Here is a 24,429-nt window from a genome sequence, read left to right as displayed (position 1 = left end):
AAGGATACTAAGAGCTTTTTTAAATATATAAGGAGTAAAAGAGAGACATGTATTGATATAGGACCAACCGAAAACGGTGCGGGAGAGATTATAATGGATGATAAAGAGAATGCAGAGTATTTTGCATCGGTCTTCACTGTGGAGGACATCAGCAATATACCGGATAGTCGGGGGTCTCAGGGAATGGAACTGAGTTCAGTTAAGATTACTAGAGAGAAGGTACTAGGAAAGCTAAATGGACGAAAGACAGATAAGTCTCCCGGACCAGATGAGGTGCCTCCCCGGGTTCTGAAGGAGGTGGCTTTAGAGATTGCAGAGGCACTGGTGATAATTTTCCAGGAATCAATAGACTCCAGCATGGTTCCAGAGGACTGGAGGGTTGCAAATGTAGTTCCGCTGTATAAGAAAGGTGGGAGGCAGCATAAAGGAAATTACAAACCTATTAGTCTGAGATCAGTGGTGGGAAAGTTATTAGAATCGATCCTCAAGGATGAGGTTATGGAATACCTAGAGGTGCAAGGCAAGATAGGTCCAAGCCAACATGGTTTAGTGAAGGGAAGATCCTGCCTGACCAACATATTGGAGTTTTTTTTGAGGAAATCTCAGGTGGGGTGGATAAGGGAGACGCTGTGGATGTTGTGGATTTAGACTTTCAAAAGGCCTTTGACAAGGTGCTGCACTGATTAATAAGATGAGAGGTCATGGAATTACAGGTAGGATAACAGAATGGGTGGAGCATTGGCTGGTTGGCAGAAAGCAAAGGGTGGGAATAAAAGGATCCTGTTCTGGTTGGCTACCAGTTACAAGTGATGTTCCGCAGAGGTCGGTGTTGGGGCCGCTTCTTTTTACTTTGTACATTAACTATTTGGATGATGGAGTAAATGGTTTTGTGGCTAGGTTTGCAGACGACACCAATATAGGTGGAGGAGTAGGGAGTATTGAGGAGACAGGAAGGTTGCAAAGAGACCTAGATAGTTTAGGAGAATAGGTAAGGGAATGACAGACGAGATTCAATGTTGAGAAATGTGCCGTTGTACACTTTGGAAACAGAAATAAACGAGCAGATTATTATCTAGAAGGGGAAAAAAATTCAAAGTACAGAAGTACAAAAGGACTTGGGGGTACTCGTGCAGGATACCCTAAAGGTTAACCACCAGGTCAGATCGGCAGTAAGGAAAGCGAATGCTATGTTGGCATTCATTTCGAGAGGTTTAATGTATAAAAGTAAGGAAGTGTTGATGAGGCTCTACGGGGCACTAGTGAGGCCTCATTTGGAATACTGTGTACAATTTTGGGCCCCATATCTTAGGAAGGATGTGCTGATGTTGGAGATGGTTCAGAGGAGTTTTACAAGGATGATTCCCAGAATGAAAGGGCTTATATATGATGAGCGTTTGTCGGCTCTTAGATTGTACTCACTGGAGTACAGAAGAATGAGAGGGGACCTCATAGAAACATTCAAAATGTTGAAAGGACTGGACAGGGTAGATGTGGCCTATGTTTCCCTTGGTGGGTGAATCCAGGACCAAAGGGCACCATCTTAGAATTAGAGGGTACAGGTTTAAAACAGAGATGAGGAGAAATTTCTTTTGCCAAAGGGAGTGAATTTATGGAATTCCTTGCCACATATAGCAGTGGAGGCCAGATCATTGAGGCGTTCAAGGAGGAGATAGATAGGTATCTAATTAGTCAAGGTATCAAGGGATATGGGGATAAGGCCGGAAATTAGGGTTAGAATAGTTTTTTTTGTGCTCATGGAGCAGACTCCCCACCACCCATTTCTTTTTTCTTTTTCCCCTTTTCTTTGGAGCAGACTCGATGGGCCGAATGGCCTACTTCTGCTCCCTTGTCTTGTGATCTTGTAACAAATAAAGAATTCCAACATATTGAAATTGCAACTTATGTTTAGTATTTATGATTAGCATTAACAATTTTGCAATCTTGAAACATATTTGCTGTTGATGTTTGTATACTTAGCCCAGCAGGCAGGTGTAGTAAAACAGTTAAAGTAACTAACCACCATAAATATTAAACAAATTTCACTTTCAATGTATTGGAATGCCCTATTTGTCACATAACTCACTCCTTTTTTGCTTCAAAAGGTCTCTTTCATGGAATGCCAGAGTCCATTTAACACAACCAAATTTGCAGTTACTGTCTGTGGCCAAACAATTCATTGTGTCCAAAAAAATCTCACAAGCAAGAATCAGATAAATAACTGGTTAACCCTTTTATCTGGTATTGGTTGAGGGAAGAGCATTGGTCAGAATAGCTGGTGAACAATGTGCACAATATCTTGAAAAATGTGCACAATATCTTGAACTGGCATAGCTTTCACTCTATTACTACATTCTAACAAGGGGATTAATGCTGGTTCAGTGAGGAGACCACAAGGGCATCTCCTGGAGCAGCATTAGGCATATCCAAAAATGAGGTGCCACTCTGGTGACACTACAATACTACATCCTTGTTAAACAGCAAAACAAACATGTCATGTCACAGATAGAGTCAGGCAATCCCACAGCATTAGATCAGGTCAAAATTCTGCCATCCTGTCACAACTAGTCATGAATGCTGGAAAACAATCAACCAACGAATAGAACACTCCAAGAGCATCCAAAAAGCTCAACAACAATAGCATCTGATGCACGAGTGCAAAAGATAAATCTGAAGCACTTGTAATCATGTTCAGTCAGAAATGCAGAGTGAATAATCCATCTTGGCATCTGACTGAAGACCCCAGAAAAAGTCTTTTGCCAATTTGATTAAGTTTATGTAATATCATGAAACAGTTAGGAGTACTGGATACAGGAAAAGCAATGGGACCAAAAAATTCCCAGAGTGACACTCTGTGCCCAGCATCTTTCAAATTTAAGAAGTCGACCAAGAAATGGGAAATGGAGTTTAATTCATGTAAGTATGAGCTGTCGCATTTTTTAAAAAATTTTTTTATATTTTATTTACAGTGTGGTAACAGGCCCTTCCGGCCCAACGAGTCCACACCGCCCATTTTTTAAACCCAAATTAATCTACCGTACATCTTTGGGATGTGGGAGGAAACCGGAGCACCCGGAGGAAACCCACGCAGACACGGGAGAACGTACAAACTCCTTACTGACAGCGACGGGAATCGAACCCCGATTGCTAGCACTGTAATAGCATCGCGCTAACCGCTACGCTACCATGCCACTTCCGAGGTTCCAGCCAAATGAGACAAATGAGGGTAGGACATTCACAGTGAACGGCAGGGCTCCAGGGAGTGTTGTAGAACAGAGGGACCCAGGGGTACAAGACACAGTTCCCTGAGAGTGGGGTCACAGGGAGACAGGGGCGGTGAAGAAGGTGTTGGGCTTGCTGGCCTTCAGTCAGGGCACTGAGTACAGGAGTTGGGAGGTGATGTTGCAGTTGTACAGGACGTTGGTGAGGCCACACTTGGAGTATTGTGTTCAGTTTTGGTTGCCCTGCTGTAAGAAAGCTGCCATTAAGCTGGAAAGAGCACAGAGGGAGATTTACGAGGACGTTTCTGGGACTCAATGGAGAGAGGTCGGGCAGGTTGGGACTTTATTCCTTGGAGCATAGGAGACTGAGGGGTGACCTTATAGAGGTTGATAAAACCACAAGGGGTGTGGATAAGGTGGACGGTCACAGTCTTTTCCCTAGGGTTGGGAATCGAGAACTAGAGGGCACAGGTTTAAGGGGAGAGGGGAGAGATTTATTAGGGACCCGAGGGGCAAGTTCTTCACCCAGAGGGTGGTCTGTATGTGGAACGAGCTGCCAGAGGAAGTGGGTGAGGCAGGTACATTAACAACACTTGGCCAGGTCCATGGATGGGAAAGGTTTAGAGGGATATGGGCCGAATGCAGGGAAATGGGGATCTGGGTTGGCATGGACCGGTTGGGCCGAAGGACCTGTCTCTGTGCTGTGTGACTCTGTGACTCCATAAAACCCTTACGGGACTCAACAGGCCAGATGCAGAAATCACGCCCCCTCCTAGCTGGGAGCCAGCAGCAACTTGATGGCCAAATGGCCTCCTTCCGTGTTGTACAGAGAGGGAACACAGAACAGGACAGCACGAACAGGCCCTTCAGCCCACCATGTCTGTGCCGACCATGATGCCGATCTGACTCATCCCATCTCCCTGCACATGTTCCATTTCCCTCCATTCCCTGCACATCTATGTGTCTGTCCAACAGCCTCCGAAACCCCTCTATCGTATTTGCCTCCACCCCCCACCCCTGGCAACACATCCCAGGCACCCACTACTCTCTGTGTAATAAAACCTTCCCCACACACCTCCTTTGTACTTCCCCCCTCTCACCTCAAATGCACACCCTGGACATTTAGAGTTAGAGAGTAATACAGCACGGAAACAGGTCCTTTGGCCCAACTGGTCCATGCCGACCACACCATCCTCCCTGCTCGTCCCAGTAACCCGTGTTCTGCCCATAACCTTCCAAGCACCTCTCCAAGTGCCTCTTAAGTGTTGCGATTGTACCCAACTCGACCACTTCCTCCGGCAGCTCATTCCAGGTACTCACCACCCTCTGTGTAAAGAAGTTACCTCTCAGGTCTCTTTTAAATCTCTCCCGTTATCTTGTATCAGTGCACTCTGGTTATGGACTCCCCAACCCTGGGGAAAAGACTATGACCATCCACCTTATCCATACCCCTCATGATTTTATAAACTTGTGTGAGGTCACCCCTCATTCTCCTACGCTGCAAGGAATAAAGATCCAGTGTGGCCAACCTCCCCCTATAACTCAGGCCCTCTAGTCCAGGCAGCAACCTCATAAACCTCTTCTGCACCCTCTCCAGCTTGACGATGTCTTTCCTATAACAGGGTGATCAAAACTGTACACAGCACTCCAAGTACTCAACTATACACAGCATTCCAAGTGCTCAATTGTGCACAATACTCAATTTCAATCCTGGGTACTAAGATACCAACTGTCTACTCTATCTGTGCCTCTCATAATTTTATAAACCTCTATCAGGTCTCTCCTCAGCCTCCGCCACTCCAGAGAACACAACCCAAGTCTGTCCGACCTCCCCTTATAGCTCACGCCCTCTAATCCAGGCAGCATCCAGGTGACCCTGTCCTGCACAGTTTCCCCCCCCCCCCCCCCACCCCCTTCCTGTGATGGGGCAGGGGCCCCTCTGACTGACCTCCGGCTGGTTTTCCGGTGACCAGGGAGAAGGGACGGTCCGTCTCCTGCTCCAGTCCTGAGACTAGAGTGCTGTCGCAGATACGGGTGGCCGGCGAGGCTGGAACCTCGGAATCCCTTGCCGTTGGCTGGTAGCCAGGGGTCAGTCCTGTGAGGAGGGCGAGACCCCATCCTGCGTAGGCGGTGGAGCAGGAGGTGTCCGCCAGCGACGTGTCCCAGTGAGGGCAGAGACGTTCTGCCTGCCCTGGGACAGGAGGGAGTGGAACAGCCGCACAAACCAGTCCGACCAGAAGTCCTGTCTGAACCAACCTCTTCCCTTAAGGAGGCATCCACCTCGGCACCTGGGGAGGAAGGGGCCATTCAGCCTGTTGCACAGTGTGGAAACAGGCCCTTCGGGTCCATGCCGGCTGTCAAATAGCCACCCCGGCCCACCCCTTGGTGAGACAAGCTCCACCTTTGAGGTCGACTGCTTGGCCGGGCACCCGCCCTCCGTGGACATCTGGAGCCTCTGGTGGCCACTCGTTCTACTTCCCCTCCCCATTACCACATCGAGCTGTCCGTCCCCGGCCTCCCGTACCAGGGAAACCACAGTCAGTGTCGGTGATAACATCTCCTCCTCACTGACAGGCGCACCTCCAGGATGTGCTGAGCCAACTGCACTTTCTCTGTAGCTGTGATACTTTACTCTGTGCTGTTATTGTTTTTACCTGTACTACATCAATGTAACTGCACTGTGTAATGAATTGACCTGTACGATCAGTATGCAAGACAAGTTTTTCATGGTACCTCGGTACAAGTGACAATAATAAACCAATACCAATATGCTCCCGGGCTCCTGGTCTTGAAGCACAATTCATTTGCTATCTCCCTTTTATTTAAGTCTTTATCTTTTATACTATTTTTATTTGTACACAAGTTCCCTGTCTTATGATTGAATATATCTGCTATGCAATCTCATGGTACTGGAATTTGAATCCTATAACTTGCACGGAAGAGAATAATGTTGAAATTGGAGCCAAACCAAACCTAGCTAATCTGGTTTTCCCACATGTACCTCTGTGTATTCTGCAAGGAGTGTGCATAAGCTGGAGCTTGCTGGTGAACGTAGCCACTTGGTCGCTGATGCATCTGCCGAACCTGATCCACGAGTGTAGGATTATTGGCTGTGTGACTGCTCTGGTATGGTTGACTTGAATAGGCAGGAGGGATCATACTGCTGGCTTGCGAAGGATGTGGCTGCATCCCCAAGTGAGATCCATAGTTTGTGTAGCCTTGAGAAATATTCTGGAAGAGAACAGGATTACATGAATAGAGGTCTATAAAATACAAAGCCATCTTACTAATTCCATCATCCTACTATTCTTTTCAGATCTAGTTTGACCATCTTTCTCCTATCTCAACATGTTCTAAATTCCTTATTATCGCTGAAAGTCACTGCTTCAACACCCAATCATCTTCTTACAATATAAACATATTTAAAACTTGCAATGTAAAATATCAAATTGTCTCACATCTAATAATTATTTCTGAAGCATAATCACCATTATCACAAGATAAACATGGACATAGAAAGCCATTTTGCCTAGTTTGGTTTACTTCATTCAGAAAGGCAGTGAAAATCCATCTGAATTTATTACTTAAATTATTCTGGGGATTTTATTTTTTTTAAACCACTGTACTGGGAAGTTCATTCCATGTATTGATTATCTTTTCCTGAAAGAACAGCTGGAAAGAGTCTTGAATTTACCTTTATACCAGGTAGAACCATATCTGACTTATAATTTAGTTTGAAGTTAGTAAGTTCGTTTCCTATCCATGTATCTGCCCAAATGCTTTTTAAATGCTGTGATTGTACCTTCTTCTACCACCTGCTCTGGCAGCTTGTTCCATTTACCGACCACCTGTCGAAAAATCTGCCCCTCAGATCTCCTTTAAATATTTCCCCTCTCACCTTAAACCTATGCCCTCTAGTTTTAGAGTCCCTATCCTTGGAAAAAGACTGACTATCTACCCTATCTACACCCCTCATTGTTTTATAAACCTCTAGGTGAGGTCACCCGGCAGCCTCCTGCGCTCCAGTGAGAACTATTCAATCTCTCCTTGCAACTAAAGCCCTCCATTCCAGGCAACATCCTGGCGAATCTCTTCTGCACTCCTTCCAACATTACCACATCCTTTGGTGACCAGAATTGCACACAATATTCCAAGTGTGGCCTCAATAATATCTGTTGCAACTGCAACATAATGTCCCAACTTGTACTCAATACCCCTCCCTACAAAGGCAAGCAAGCTAAACAACATCTTCACTACCCTATCCACCTGTGTTGCTATTTTCAGGGAGTTAAGAACCCCAAATTCCCTCTGTACATCAACTCTTCTGAGGGCTCTGCTGTTTACTACACATGTCCGGCTATTATTAGATGACCCTAGTGTATGACCTCACACTTGTCTAGATTAAATTCCATCTGCCACCACTCTGCCCATCTTTTTGATCTTTACAACTATGTCTGTCTCTATCCTTAGGTAACCATCCTCACTATCTACAATTCCATCAATCTTTGCGTCATCAGCAAACTTGCTTATCAGACCACAGGCATTCTCATCGAAGTCATTTATATACATGACCAACAACAAGGCCCCATCCCGTGTTGTAGAACAGAGACAGAGGGGTACAGGTACATTGTTCCCTGAAAGTGGTGACACAGGCAGATAAGATGACGAAGAAGGTTTTTGGCACACTTGACTTTATCGGTCAGGGCATTGATTACAGGAGTTGGGATGTCATGTTGCAACTATACAAGTCGTTGGTGAGCCACACTTAAGAGTATTGTGAAAAGTTCTGGTCACCCAGCTATAGAAAGGATGTCATTAAGCTGGAAAAGGTACAGAAAAGATTCACGAGGATGTTAAAGGGACTAGAGGGCTTGAATTCTGAGGAGAGGCTGGAAAGACTGGGACTTTTTTTCCCCTGAAGCAGACATGGCTAAGGGGCGACCTCATAGAGTTTATAAAATGATGAGAGGTGTAGATAGGGCAGATGGCTATAGTCTTTTCCCCAGGTAGGGGAACCTAGAACTAGGGGACATAGATTTGAGGTGAGAGGGGAAAGATTTAAAACGGACCAGAGGAGCAATTTTTTCCACACAGAGGGAAGTGGGTATATAGAATGAGCTGCCAGAGGAAGCTGTAGAGGCTGGTACAATTACAATGTTTAAAATACATCTGGACAGGTACATGGATACAAAAGGTTTAGAAGGATATGGGCCAAATGCAGATAAAGGGGTCTAGCTCAGACAGACATCTTGGTTGGCATTGACGAGTTGGGCCGAAGGGGCTATTTCCATGCTGTATGCTCTATGACTGTATGACCAATCCCTGTGGTACACCATTGGTTACAGACCTCCAGTCAAAAAGCAACTCTCCACTACTACCCTCTGCCTCCTATCACCAAGCCAATTTTGGATCCAGTTTGCCAAAGGACCTTAGATCACACGTTCCCTAACTTTCTGGACCAGCCTACCATGCAAGACCTTGTCAAAAGCCTTGTTAAAGTTGGTATATACCACGTCCACCACCTTATCTTCATCAATTTTCTTAGTAACATATTTTGTTCAACTCGTTTTGTACTTGAATTGACACTTTGAGTTTGAAATAATTTATTCATTTAATTTCATCAGTTTGTGTCCAGTTTTTAATTGATTCAAATTGGAATCAATGTTGATTTCAAACCTCATCCATACCTTGACCTAACCACATTAAACCCAACGGTTGGAAACAATTCAACCAGTTTCTTACATATTTCTATTTGAAATCTGTACTCCTTTTGACATATTGGCCAGTTTCTGGCTTACAGATAACTCCTGAGTAATCAATGGTCATAAAAATGTCTGACTGGCATACAAATTTCCTCCATAGTCTCCCTTACTATTCTTGAATAAAACATCAGGAATTTGATAAGGTTAGATTAGCAGAATTTCCAGACTTCAGGATATTACATCAATTAATATCCCAGCACTCTTTTAAGATGGTAAAAGTAAAGTAGCGTAATAAATTTTCCATTAGCCCCAGTGAGTTTAAAGGGTGCATGGGAAACAGCACCAGGTGAGGCATTGAGATTTCTGAATGATTGGATAGTATTTCATTTGTGTTTTTTATAAATGAGATCATTCAATAGTTAGGCTGCTGCAATTTTTTTTTAAAATGGTCCTTGACGTTCCTTTGACTACATTGGGTTAACATTTTTTTCTAGCTTTTCTTTGCTTCACCAACATTCTTTTCGAATGCTTCTCTGTGATGCATGACTCAGAGATATTCACAAATGGTGGCACTCCTATACTTGCAGCCCTTGTCTTTCTTGTGGTGTATATTGAGAGTTAAGAGGTGCTACTCAGTAGTCTTGACAAGTACCGGAGGCACATTGTTTACATTACACACTCCAGCTATGGTATGCAATTGGTAGATGGAGTAACTATTTAAAGTTTGCTTTCAAATTTGCTTTTAGCATATAACCAGTGATCATAATTGGTGGGCAAAAGCACTGGCACGTTACTGACTACAGACATGATGATCGCATCTGCTGCAAGTTCAGACAGCTTTTCTATTAAATTTAATAAAATACAAGTTAGAACTTGCATTTAGAAATACACCCAAGATTACGTAGAGGAGTCTTTGGAAAGTAATGGGTCGACATGAGGCATAAGATAAAAATGTCATATACCTGAGCTTGTGACATGGATCCATATGGCTGCGCTGGATTTGCTTGACGAATCTGCTGCCCATACATTCCACTGGAATTCTTGGGGAGAAAGCGGTTTTAGGGGAGGAAACAAAAGGAAATTTAGAACCTCTTAGTTTTTAACCTTCAGTCACAGGTTGGCACATTTAAACCTGCTATGGTATGAGATGTTACAAGACAAAAGCTGAAGACCTTTACCAGAGCCTGATCTCACAGTGGCATGAAGTAGATCTGACTGTCACAAGCTACAACTCACTCAATATTTGATCAGTTTGTCTCTTCCCTTTCTATCTTGGCTCCTCTTAACTGCACCCTGAACAGAATGTTTTTCCTCTTAATGGTTAAGACACGTGCAAACAAAATGATATTTTTGAAGAATATTTTTCAGCAAAAATACAGAAAAATGTGCTACAACTAGATTGTGGAAGCGAAGCAGGAAAGAAAACCCTTTGAAAGATATTTTTGCAATCCTATGGGAGAGGACACAGCATTACCTTGTGAACTGAGATTTCTAAGGTCACAATTTCAAAAGAATTGTCATAATTTCAATATTTAATTGATCCCAAAATTAGTGAAATAATATTCTGTCAGGCAGTCATTTTGTAGGCATTGGTAGAAGTCACCTGTTATTTGCCAATTGCCATTACTTTCAGATTAAAAATCTTGATTAACATAAATGAGGCCCTTCCATTCTATAGAACTTCATCAAGCACCTCCAAAAAAGATAACGGAGTCTTTTCATAGTAAGACAGCATTCAAATTCCAGTATCCTGACAGCAAAGAGCTCTCTGTTTTGATGAATGCTCCACTTTTAAAGATGTTGCATAATCAGAGAAGGGGCCATTCAGGCTACCGTGCCTATATTGGCTGTCTGACAGTAATATAACCTGACAATAAAATGACAGTAATAGCTCCTCCTGTCCATACGCACCAATCTGGCATTTAAATGATGTCGGATAGTCTGTCCTTGTGGGATGGGAGGCTGCTGCTGCTTGTATTGTGGCGTTTTATACAGCGACGGATCCATCATTGCACCAATAGGGGCCATCACAGTGCTGTACGGTGGACGAGTCTGCATTATTTTAGCAAAAGGAGGTCGTACATTTCTGTAGGGCATTGTATCTAACCTTGGTCCACCTACATGCAAAACAAACAGTGATTACAGAAGGCAACATTACCCTATGTAGTTTTAATTAGTAGCTATGTAGATATGGCAGGGTTTACATGCCATAACAGGCTACAGGACGAAGTCGGACTGCATAGCTAACAACAGCGCATCCCATCCTAATGAACTTAGTGCATTCTATGCGCGTTTTGAACAAAAGGGAAGTGGATCGTCACCATCCACCCTGACAGCCACCAACGCAGCTGAACCTGTGATCACAGTGGAGGACGTAACATCAGTCTTCCGGAGAGTGAACACGAGGAAAGCACCTGGCCCAGATGGTGTCCCGGGACGCGTGCTCAGATCTTGTACTGATCAGCTGGCAGAAGTATTTGCGGACATATTCAACCTCTCCCTGCTTCAATCTCAGGTTCCCTCCTGTTTTAAGACCACCACTATCATCCCGGTACCAAAGAAAAGCAAGGTAACATGCCTCAATGACTACCGACCAGTGGCTCTGACATCCACCATCATGAAGTGCTTTGAGAGGTTGGTCATGGCACGCATCAACTCCAGCCTACCAGACAACCTGGACCCATTGCAATTCGCCTATCGGCAAAACAGGTCTACAGCGGATGCCATCTCCCTGGCCCTACACTCAGCTCTGGAGCATCTGGACAGTAAAGACACATATGTTAGATTATTGTTTATTCACTACAGCTCTGCCTTCAATACAATAATCCCAAGCAAGCTTGTCACCAAATTCCGAGACCTAGGACTCAACACCTCCCTCTGTAACTGGATCCTTGACTTTCTAACAAACAGACCGCAATCAGTGAGGATAGGCAGCAATACCTCCGACACGATTATTCTCAACACTGGTGCCCCACAAGGCTGTGTCCTCAGCCCTCTACTCTACTCCCTATACACTCATGACTGTGTGGCCAGATTCTGCCATAACTCCATCTACAAGTTTGCAGATGATAGGCCATGTCTCAAACAGTGATGAGTCGGAGTACAGGAAGGAGATAGAGAGCTTAGTGGAATGGTGTCATGACAACAACTTTTCCCTCAATGTCAACAAAACAAAGGAGCTGGTCATTGACTTCAGGAAAGGGGGTGGTGTACATGCACCTGTCTACATCAATGGTGCTGAGGTCGAGAGGGTTGAGAGCTTCAAGTTCCTGGGAGTGAACATCACCAACAGCCTGTCCTGGTCAAATCACGTAGATGCCACAGCCAAGAAAGCTCACCAGCGCCTCTACTTCCTCAGGAGGCTAAAGAAATTTGGTTTGTCCCCTTTGACTCTCACCAGCTTTTACTGATGCACCATAGAAAGCATCCTATCTGGATGCATCATGGCTTGGTACAGCAACTGCTCCACCCAGGACCGCAAGAAGCTGCAGAGAGTTGTGGACACAGCCCAGCGCATCACGGACACCAGCCTCCCCTCCTTGGACTCTGTCTTTACCTCGCGTTGTCTTGGTGTAGCAGCCAGCATAATCAAAGACCCCACCCACCCGGAACATTCTCTCTTCTCTCCTCTTCCATTGGGTAGAAGATACAGGAGCCTGAGGGCACGTACCACCAGACTTAAGGACAGCTTCTACCCCACTGTGATAAGACTATTGAACGGTTCCCTTATACAATGAGATGGACTATGACCTCACGATCTACCTTGTTGTGACCTTGCACCTTATTGCACTGCACTTTCTCTGTAGCCATGACACTTTACTCTGTACTGTCATTGTTTTTGTTAATGCACTCTGTACTAACTCAATGTAACTGCACTGTGTAATGAATTAACTGTACGATCGGTTTGTAAGACAAGCTTTTCACTGTACCTCAGTACACGTGACAATAATAAACCGATACCAATAATTTGCATATGAACTTAAATATTTGAAACAAATAGTTTAATTTTTTTAACGTCTTAGATCCACTTTTCAAATAAAAATCAGTCATGATTCACTCCATATACACACAACGTTCATGGTCAACTCAGAAGTATTAAAAAGTTCTATATTAAATGTATGAATTCTAGTCCTAGAGATCTAACACTCAGTGAGTAACCAGTAATTCATAAGACTATAAGACATAGGAGCAGAATTAGGCCATTCGGCCCTTCGAGTCCACTGTGCCGTTCGATCATGGCTGATTTACTTTTCCTTCTCAACCCCATTCTCCTGCCTTCTCCCTGTAACCTTTTGACACCCTTACTAATCAAGAACCTATCAACCTCCCCTTTAAATATACCCAAATGACTTGGCCTCCACAGCAGTTTGTGGCAATAAATTCCACAGATTCACAACCCGCTGGCAAAAGAAATTCCTCCTTATCTCTGTTCTGAAGGGACGTCCTTCTATTCTGAGACTGTGCCCTCTGGTCCTCGACTCCTACTACTGGAAACATCCTCTCCACGTCCACTCTATCCAGGCCTTTCAATATTTGGTAGGTTTCAATGAGATCCCCCCTCATCCTTCCAAACTCCAATGAGTACAGGCCCAGAACAAAACGCTCCTCATACGTTACCCCTTTCATTCCCAGGATCATTCTCGTAAACCTCCTCTAGACCCTCTCCAATGCCAGCACATCCTTCCTTAGATATGGGGCCCACAATTGCTCACAATACTCCAAATGTGGTCTGACAAATGCCTTATAAAGCCTCAGCATTACATCCTGGCTTTTATATTCTTGTCCTCTTGAAATGAATGCTAACATTGCATTTGCCTTCCTTACTACCGACTCAACCTGCCAGTTAACATTTAGGGAATCCTACACTAAGATTTCCAAGTCCCTTTGCACCTCAGATTTCTCAATTCACTCCCCATTTAGAAAATAATGCACACCTTTATTCTGTCTACCAAAGTGCATGACTGTACACTTCCCTATGTTATATTCCGTCTGTCACTTCTTTGCCCATTCCCCAACCTGTTCAAGTCCTTCTGCAGGCTCCCTGCTTCCTAAACACTACCTGTTCTCCACTGATCTTTGTATCATCTGCAAACTTGGACACAAAGCAATCAATTCTGTCATCCGGATCATTAACATAGTATGTGAAAAATAGCAGACCCAACACTGACCCCTTTATTCCCACTCTTTGCCATCTGTCAGTCAGCCAATCTTCTATCCATGCCAGTACCTTTCCTGTAATACCATGGGCTCCTATCTCGTTTAGCAGCCTCATGTGTGGCACCTTGTCAAAGGCCTTCTGAAAATCCAAGTAAACAACATCCACTGACTCTCCTTTGTCTATCTTACCTGTTACTTCCTCAAAGAATTCCAACAGATTTGTCAGACAAGATCTCCCCTTAAGGAAGATATCATGGATAATTCAACCAGGCATACTTATTTCTTAACACAAGGTCATACAAAATGCAAATGGAGCTTCATATGGGTCAACAGATTTTCCTGTAATCAATTTTTCTACTGCTTTAAATTACTTTTCTGCATAGTATCAGGGTCACTGGGCAACCTGATCCCTGGATGTGCAAGAATAAAAGCTTTTCCATTCCTTCACCCATTCTCCAAAGTAGTAAAAGACCGTTAAACGATTTTTTTTTGCATGAAAACCAGATCTGAACAGTTCCTGTTTTAACTATGGTGAAGGTAATTTCTTCTTTATTATTGCTATAAATAGTGCTCGAGAAGATTTTCTTAAACTTTTTACCCTGCAGCCCTTTTATTGTCCTCTGAAATATTTCAGATGGTTACATAAAATGGTAATGGTTGTTCTTTTTTTTCTATTATAATAGTTTCAGGTTTACTAGCAGTGGAGGACACAATTCCTGAAGCTTCCAGAGGCTCTCAACCAAGAGACTAAATTAGTTGAACATTCTCCTAATCTTCACCAACACACTTTTTAAAACAAACTTTGGCAGGGGAGAAAGAAAACTCTAAATTAAAATATGTAAATGAGTGGATAAAAATAGAGAACTTTTACATTATGGAAAGTCGTTTGTCTAAATCTGCTCTTTCACTTACCTGCTGGCAAAGGCTGGTTTTGTGCATATATACCAGGTGGCCCATAAGGAAGTCTGTTATAGGGATTACTAGGCTGGTGTGACATTATGTCACTGGGAACTCCACCACCATAAGGAGGCATTCTGTGTGCACTGGATGACAAATCCAACTGCTCAAAGGCAAACAAAAAAGACAAATCAGACTTTTTACATCATTACCAATGGTTATTGATTTTGAATGTTCACAACATTTAGATGCAATCCTAAAAGCTCTGACAGGAATCTGAAGTAATAAATCAAAAATTGATGGTTCACATTAAATCAGTGCATCAGCTCATCAAATATTACCATTAATAATTCTATTCTGTATCACTGAATTACAACTCCCATTTTAAATAGTAAATCCCTTGAATATGTATTCAAACTCTCCAATTTAAAGATTACATCACAATGAAAACAGCTCATGAAATGTCCATGATAAATAGAAAATGATATATAATAAGATAAATTAGTCCCATGTCACGTGATACTGTTAAACTGCAGTAGCTTACAAGTTAGTTTCTCTGTCCAAGGACAATAAGTCTTATTTCTATTCGCATACTATGTCTAGCTCACTTAGGAATGTTAAAGTAAAATATGATTCTGGACTATGACATCTGTAGAGAGAGAGTCTGTTTAAGTAAATTCCAACAAGTTCTCTAATAAGAATTTATTAGATGTAACTTTTAATTTGGAACCTTTTCAGGATGGCTCAATATCTAGTATTTATGACAGATTATTAGGAATGAGTAAGGTGCCACTAGATAAAATTAAAAACGCTTGGGAATAAGATTTGCAGGTGTCAATTTCTGAGGAAACTTGGAATGAAATTTTCAAGTTGGTTAATACTTCGTCATTATGTGCTCGTCATTCTCTCCTTCAATTTAAAGTGGTCCATAGAGTTCACTTGTCTAAAGATAAATTATCCCGTTTTTATTCTGATATATCTCCTTACTGTGACAAATGTAATGACGGAGTTGCTTCCTTAATTCATGTCTTGGACGTGTCAGAGTCTTAAAAAAATATTGGACAGAGGTCTTTCATACTTTTTCTGTACTTTTCAAAATAAATTTTAAACTTAATCCTTTGACTGCATTATTTGGGATTGTTGGAGAAAAAGATACAACTTTGAAAGCTTCTGATTTACATATTCTGACTTTTATTTCTCTTATAGCCAGGACAGCTGTATTGCTTAAATGAAAGAAGTTACTCTGCCTACTCATGCTCAATGGTTACAGGATGTTATGTCATACTTGAATCTAGAAAAGATTCGCTGTTCAGTTTTTGAATCTAGCCTAGACTTTCAAACCCTGTGGGGACCTTTGAATTATTTTCAAAAATCTCTGATTTGGGGACTAAAACGCAGATATTGGCTGACACGGTTACATTTTTAAAGGTTTTTCCTTGTTGCTTTTTTCCACTTAACAGCTTCAGGTTTTGGTAGTGGGAGTAGATTTTTTTTTATAATAAAATATTTCAATTTTTTTCCTTTATTAACTAACTTCTATATGTGATTATTAATTTAGAGTATTGTAATCAAGTATAATTTAATACAACGTATTCAGTAGTATTTTTATTCTCTTTCTTGATGCATTTTTTTTCATGGATTCAATAAAAATATTGTAAAAGGTTCTCTGGCTTTGACTCATCCTTTACTTTCTATGATGTCCTTGCATGTACTTAACAAAACTCCCTTAATTAAGCAAGACATACAAAAATAACATGCTACAGAGAACAAGTTTTCCCCCTTTGCCCTTTTAAAGAAGTGAAAACATAGGCCACCCAGAACAAATGATTTCCTACCTGCTGCACAGAAATTAAAAAGCACAGACTAACCCCAAGACTGTTTTTGTGAATTTTGTAAACTAAACATTAACAAGAGTATTTTTGTATTTGCTACACTTACTAAACTGTAATCATATTCTAGTTTTGGTAAGTTATTAGAATGATGTGCAGGTCATGTTTCAAACAATCTACATGGCACAGAGACAATAGAATTCCAAATTTCTACAGTTGAGGGCATTTTATGCAACTTTAATCTGTATTATAAACCGTCCAATACAGAATATTAGTAAGGGTGGAAAGAACAGAATGTTGGACTGTTATGGTGAAGGATGTGGATATATTGAAACATTACAATAAAGGATGTGGCCTTGGTACATGTAAGACAGCACGTATTACGCATCTTGAACACCAATAAATGAATCAGGGATTAGTTGCTAGCTCACCTCGGCTTTATTAGGAGGTGGCCGTTTCTTTCGAGCTGGTTTCTTTTTCTTTTCTTCAGTAGTATTAGGTTTATCCAACTTTGGTGGTTCTGCTGTAGTTTTTTCTGGTTCTGGAACAACTGGCACTGGTGGCTCCTCTTCCTCTGGAGGGAGTGGCAGTGGTTCTAGATAGTAACTGCGTGGCTTTGGTTTAAGGTGCGTGTGGTACAAAAGCAGCCTGTGCTGCTCTTCAAACTTAGTCACCTTGCGGTCAACACGAACCGTCCCAAACCAGCCCCAAGAAAGGGGAGCAGAATGTTTCATCCCTTCAAAGACGTCCCAAGGGGAAATCTTCTGCTTGGTGGAAACCTGTAGCCCCTACAGCATGAAAAAGAAAAGGCATGAGCAGAGGCAGTGCATTACAATTTTAAACGACTAAAAAGGGGATCAAAAATACATAAATAAGCCCAGAAATTGAGATCGGCACAAAGTTAAAGCAACATTAAAATTAAGTTCAGACCCAGACTTCTTTATTGTATTTTGCAAACTGAAATAGGTGACTTTCCTCCTTGTCCAAACTATTATATTCATCTTCATATTTTTATTATCAGACTAATTGATGGCAGGCCTCTACCAAAATAGCCCCTTGTACTGCAGTTCAGATAGTATATGGAGAGTGGGGATAGAGATGGGTGTTGAGTATAAATGCAGGAATTCAACATGAACAGCAACTCAAGGGGATAAATAGTTCAGAGTGAAAACATTTTTGTCCTTCTGGTGAATTGCAAAATATGCCAGGTTAGTTCAATTGTCCCAATTATAGATTCCATTGACTGATTACCATTGGCAACGCTGGATTACATTGGCAAAAGTAGCACACAGCATTGCTTAGACAATGACAAAAAAAGGCCCCATTCCATATATTGAGCTAAAAATGATGCAGTACATCTTTTTCTTGCTTCAATTTCTATTGTTATGCTCCAAGAGGAGACAGTCTATATAAATATCTCACTTCTAATATAGTACTACAAAGGGATTTCAGTTAACAGTAACTGAAAATTAAAAACATAATGAGGAAGAATGTGTTTGAAGATCATTTCCATAACTTTCAAGCTTTTGTAAACCAAGCTAGATGTCATATTATTTCCTGGTTTATGCCATCTGTTTTTCAACCTTACAGATGTTCTGCGGTATGGATGCTTGTCCTTAACCTAAGTTCCTCAATAGATTAAAATCCCTTTGGTTAGACCAGTCAATTGTGTCACTGAAAATCCATTGCATGAAAGAATGTTTTGAATCAATCTAAAGATATGAACATTGAAAATTTTTGGTTAACCTTTAGAAAAAAAAATCACACTTACTGAATTATATACGCAAGACAAATCTGAGTGTTCTCAGGAAACGGGTGTGGCAAGTAATTGGGAAGTCAAATGGAATGTTAGCCTTTTTGCGAAGAAGATGGAGTATAAAAATAGGTAGGTCTTGCTGTAATCGTACAGGGTGTTGGTGTACAATATTGCCTCCTTACTTATAGAGGGACATTTATGTTGAAAGTAATTCAGGAACAGTTTACCAATGATTATTCCTGAAGTGAAGGGGTTGTCATAGAAGGAAAGGCAAAGCTGGTTATGTCTATATTCAATGGAGTTAAAAGAATGAGAAATGATCTAATTGAAACAGAGGACCCTGAAGGGGCCTGACAGGGTAGATGCTGAGAGGATGTTTCCCCTTGAAGGGAAATCTAGAATTAAAGAGTCCAGTTTCAGAGGCCGATAAGGAGGAATCTTTTCTCTCAGTGAGTTCTGAATTCCCTATCCAAAAGAGCCATGGAGGCAAAGTCATTTAATATATTCATGGATGGGATGACAGATATTTGAATTATAGGAATGTTAACCATTATAGGAAACAGGCAGAAAAGGGAATTTGAAGTCAAGATCACATCAGTCACAATTTTATTGAAAAGTGACGCAGACTTAAGTGGTGGTATAATCCACTTCTATTCCTATTTCCTACCTTCCTAAGTACTAGGCATATTGTCTGTTCATTTCCCAAGATCTCCAGGCTACAATTTAAACTTCAGATCAGGGTACTTTTACCATCTCAGACTAATCCTGATTGTGGCCAATCTTTCTCTCCTTACATCAGTATCACACTACTTGCAAGAGAATAGGATAAAGTATGGTAGCCAGAGTTTGGTAGTATTCTTTTATTTTAGGTTCAACTGAATTCTGTCACAATCTTCACACCTTATGAAGGAATATCAGCAGCATCATTTACTTGCCTCCTTTTTGAATATCGAGTCAAAGCCAGCAATCTTGTTCCCTTTGGTATCGATGAGAGAGCCTTGGGGTTCACATGTGATGACATCCCTTGTCTGTTTTGGAAGTGGTAATAACTGTCGCACCTTCTCCAAGCTCTCTGATTGTCGGTCCCCAAGCTCTTTCTATCCCAATTTATAAGAATGATAACAGCAAGTTATAAGGCAAGAGGTATGATCATTTATTATGTACTTTTCTCTATAAATTTTTAACAACTGCAAGAACATTTGTTATTTCCAGTAATCTGAATCAAAATATTAAAATGAAATGGTAAATTGGGATCCAATTCACTAAATAGCCTCCTGACCCAGGAGGAAATGCTCATAAAGATATTTGAATTATAGGAATGTTAACAATTATAGGAAACAGGCAGAAAAGGGGATTTGAAGCCAAGATCACAACAGTCACAATCTTATTAAAGGAGCATTTTCCAAAATCTTAAATCTTGCCACCATTTAGTTAATGGACAGAAAATCAAAATCTCCAAGCCTGTGATTTCCTGCCAAATTCATCACTGGAAATGCCTGACCAAAAGAAAAAACAATTAATCCCCGAAACTCATCAAAATATCTGAAACATTAAGCTCTTGGTTTTCAAATTCTGAGTCATCATTTTTGTATTATCAAACTTTTTCTTTCTCTATCATTTATATGGCTTTATGCACATGTCACAGGAGCAAATGGGGCTTTTTTTTCCTGAAGCACTTTTTGGGGGAAAAAAAACACAGGGTGCAAGGTTTTATCCATTTTATCTGAAGGAACTAAGGTATTAAGAAAAAAGGGCCAGGCAAGGAACAATCAAAAACTGTCATCCACAACATTTGCACCTGTACTACTGAATGTTAAACTAATCAAAACAGCAAGCTACAGACACCTGTTAAATGCCTTATAGTTAGTGAATGGCACATGAGTGGAAGGAGAGGATTGGAATATACACTTTCATTATTTAAACTAAAAGCAAAATTAAAATTTCGTCCACCAAAAATAGTAGGACAAATTTTGGTGAATAGATCTTAGGATAAATGTTTAAAATTTTCAAATCATATGATTATAAATGCTCCCATTAATTTGATAACTCCCCTGGAGGAAATTTAGCTAAAACCCAAGAGATCAATCCTTAAGTAAGAAAATAACTACAATGAAAGAGTGCAGAAAACTGGCCTTTGCAGCATTGAAAGTAGCTGGTGAAATATTGCAATATACAGTGATAGGAAACAGTATAAAAGAAAGTTATAAATTGAAGTAATACTAGAATCTGGGGTACAGATTTAACATAGCAAGGCTGAATTTCAGGATGCAGTACACTGCACAAAATGACAACTGGAATAAACGGATAAGATATGGAGTAAAACAGTTTTGGAATTACTTATCCTGCTGGATTCGGTGACTTAAAATGAGCCAGAAAAAATTGATTGGCTTCCTTCATCAATAACTATCAGACGATCTTGAGTCAATAATCTCAATAAAATGTTTAAAAACAACAAAGAATGAGTTATTACCCTGAGTTTCTTTACGAGATTCATGTAAGCTCTCTTGTTCTCCTCCATACTGCCCTGTGAGATGCTTGACATGTCTGCTGCCAGAGTCCCGTTAACCAGCACACTAAGCATATCCAGGACGGTTGTGAACAGCTCACTAGGAGAGAAGAATTTTACTCTCATTAGTACTTCACAGCACAATACAGAGACATTTTAGTGGGTTTCATACAGACACATTTTAGTGGGTTTCATAAAATGCATTTAGTGTCAGTTGTACAGACAACAGGGGATAAGAATTTTTCCCCTCTTAAGTCCAAAATGCCTACTATAATTGTAGCCTCTCCATCCACCGAATTGTAACTGTTCGGGTGTACTGATACAGGGTGCACTCTGGCTCATATGAGTGACTCACAAATTAAATTCACAGACCTGTCAATGAAGCTCAAAACCAAATTTGGAATTGTATTGATAGTATTTCCCTATCGCTGGCACTACCCACTGCTGTCCCCCTCCCATACTTTGAATTTAAATTTACCAACACCGAGGTATCAATTCAGAGTGTAGCAAATTACAGATGCAAGTACTTCAGCTACTCAAATGTCATCATATAGGTTATAGAATTACTGGTTTTATGAGAGCAGAGATCAATCTTGTAGTCATAAGAGACTGCATATGCTGGAATCTGGAGCAAAAAACGAGCTGCTTGAGGAACACAGAGATTTTCAGTCCGGATTAAGGGTCTCGAACCGAAATATCAACTGTCATTTCCCTCCACAGATGCTACTTGATCCACCGAGTTCCTCCAGTAGCTCATTTTTTGTTGGACCTTGTATTAGCTTCTACTCAAATTAGCTTCACATTGAGGTGGGGAAGCCTCTATCACAGACTCATAGTCTGCCATGAGAACAATGCTTATACTAACCTAGAAACATTACAAATGCCTTGCCACTGCTGCCTGATTTTGTTTTTCTTTTTCCATTTTGTAGTTCAAGAATACATAGCTTACAAATGAAAAAAAAATCCCACCAATATTCTGCTGCAGTAAAAGTATTTGACACTGCAAACATAGGTTCAAGGTAAAACTGTTTCAATGCTGGAAATAAATAGAAACATGGTACACCTGTACCTCCAGAGGAGTCAGCACTATTTGTCTTAGCCACAAAAAACAAATCATGAGTTCATAGTTTTAATAGACCACAATCCAATGAGGTACATAAGCAGGAATCCACTGTAGCTACTGGTTACAATTAAAATTATAATTATTTTAATAAATAACTAAATACTTGATTAAGCTTAAATTGGCCAAATACAGAACTATAATAGATTAAATATTAAAATGATAGAATCCATTAGCTTGTTGAATGTTTAATTCATACCATTAGTTAAGATAGTTAAAGATATCTGCACTGGAAAAATAGATTAACAATTTAACTTTGAGATCATTTCTTTCTTATGCCAGTTATATATTCACTCACTGCATGATGAATTTGTACATGGTCCATATTCTATTACATTGGGTTGTGTGTGCACAAAAGATATCAATACTTCATGCAAAATAATTAATTAAAATGCATACTTGTTAGACTGCATGTCAACCGTTCCACTGCTGATTATATCCAAGAGAAGGACAGCCCACTCGGTGGTCCCCTGTGTGCTACGCTGGACAGTATCGAACATCCCACCCACCTGAAGAGAAAATAAAAAAACAAAACATTTGCATACAATCATCAACTTTGATAAAACTGCCTACACTCAAACCAAACTATAATTAAGTCAGAAATAAAAATACTCAGCACATGAGGCAGCATCTGTGAAGAGTGGACAACACAGTTACCTCAGTTTCCATATCTTATGAAGTGGCAGATCAATGACCCCTCATAAGATTTAGAAAAGTGTGAAAAAAAAAGTGGGTTTAAAGTTGGAGGGGGAATTATATTGTATGACAACTCCACTCTCCCCTTCTACAACTTGTGCCATTGATGATGGTCCAGACTTCCGGTTGTTGGTTCAGTTACTTAAATATTATACTACCACACCCCTGAATTGTAATGATGTTTGTATTTATCAATGGGCTCATAATGATTTAGATTGAACTGATCCATTAGGAACTTGATTTGCCTACTATAACCATAAATAATAGATCATGCAATACGACTAATTTCTAATTTACCCCGGAGGTGAAAACCTTTCTATCAATGCAGATGACATATTAGGGTTTTTGAACGGAATCTTTAGCATGTCAGTGATGTGTGGGCTCAAAGACTCTTTTTTTTAATTGGTACAACATGTTGGGTGAAACCAGAATATGATCCACTTGGTGGCAATTATTCTTTGTTTATAATCTATCACACAGATTTTTTAAAAAATGCCTTTTTTTCTGTTTTGGGAATTTTTAGCCTTTATTTTTCTAGAAAAAGGATAAAACTGCTATGCCAAAAGACTAGGATTTTAATGTTCAAAACAAAATACTAAATCTTGGCTCCCAAGTGACAACCTAAAAATTATAAACATTAAACAATATATTAGCCATCCCAATAATCAATAAATGCATACATATTGTTAATAGACACACTGTGCAGGTGTTGCATGGCTCATAGGTCTTCTCTTTAGCTGTAAACAAGAGAAATTTAAAAACTGGTATGATACAATTTAATGTCTTCCTTTCCAATAAATTACACAAATACTTGTACGAAAAAGGGAAATTCATTCAAAAGGAAGAAACCATGGCCAAATTTGCATTCAGGAGAAGAATGAATAAGACAGGCCTTCACCCAACATGAAAAAGCACTTAATTCTTTCCTGCATGAACAGTCAGTCCTTACAAGATTTAAACGAAGTTTTAGGGCTTCATGCATCATTTGTTTCGCTTTGCAGTCATCCTGGTACTGATCTTCACGCCAGTTTGTTACAATCTGAAAAGAGTTAATGAGGTAAGTTATTGAATTTATTTGGTGGTTGTCAGTAAACCTGAGCCACCCTTTCCACCAAGAAAAATCCTAACAATAATAATAGTGAACAGTGGTGTTTTGTTCATGAATTACAACAAATTTGGACACGAGTGAAAACAAAAGTTGACTTCATTGGTTTGCCCTCTGCAGGCATTTGTTTCAAGTGCAAAAAATGGCAACTTGTTTGAGATAGCTGATGCTTTTGCAACTTGTGCAACAATTCCAACAAAGGGAATGATTGAAGATAATCACCAAAGCTGGAGGGAAATTACAATAGTTCTAGGACAGGATTCTAAAGTTGTTACAACCTCCATAGAAAGTGGCCAAGAATTTTCAAATTCAGTTCTCTTACTATGTATGTGGAACACAAAATAGACAGAGAAATATTGTTCTCCAGCAAGAAACAAACTGCCGGAGGAACTCAGCGGGTTGTGCAGCATCTGAACTGTCGACATTTCGGGTGGAGATACTGC

At 40.7% G+C, this 24,429-nt stretch overlaps 1 protein-coding gene across 2 annotated transcripts in view; it reads right to left on the bottom strand.

The window, feature by feature from the left end:
* Positions 1 to 24,429, bottom strand: part of med12 (mediator complex subunit 12) — a 128,914-nt gene that overhangs the window by 19,036 nt on the left and 85,449 nt on the right. For both annotated transcript variants that reach the window (XM_052020734.1, XM_052020736.1), the window contains 9 exons: positions 23,831 to 23,920; positions 22,585 to 22,694; positions 21,030 to 21,165; positions 19,495 to 19,656; positions 17,235 to 17,591; positions 14,990 to 15,137; positions 10,832 to 11,037; positions 9,883 to 9,960; positions 6,220 to 6,449 (listed from right to left, as the gene is read on the bottom strand). In XM_052020734.1, coding sequence (XP_051876694.1) covers positions 6,220 to 6,449; positions 9,883 to 9,960; positions 10,832 to 11,037; positions 14,990 to 15,137; positions 17,235 to 17,591; positions 19,495 to 19,656; positions 21,030 to 21,165; positions 22,585 to 22,694; positions 23,831 to 23,920 — 1,517 coding nt within the window. The remainder of the gene's footprint in view (positions 1 to 6,219; positions 6,450 to 9,882; positions 9,961 to 10,831; positions 11,038 to 14,989; positions 15,138 to 17,234; positions 17,592 to 19,494; positions 19,657 to 21,029; positions 21,166 to 22,584; positions 22,695 to 23,830; positions 23,921 to 24,429) is intronic.

This window comes from Pristis pectinata, chromosome 8 (genome assembly GCF_009764475.1).
Source record: "Pristis pectinata isolate sPriPec2 chromosome 8, sPriPec2.1.pri, whole genome shotgun sequence".
Classification (NCBI taxonomy): Eukaryota; Metazoa; Chordata; class Chondrichthyes; order Rhinopristiformes; family Pristidae; genus Pristis; species Pristis pectinata.
The sequence above is the reverse complement of the archived record's forward strand: the minus strand, read 5'-3'. Positions and strand labels throughout refer to the sequence as shown.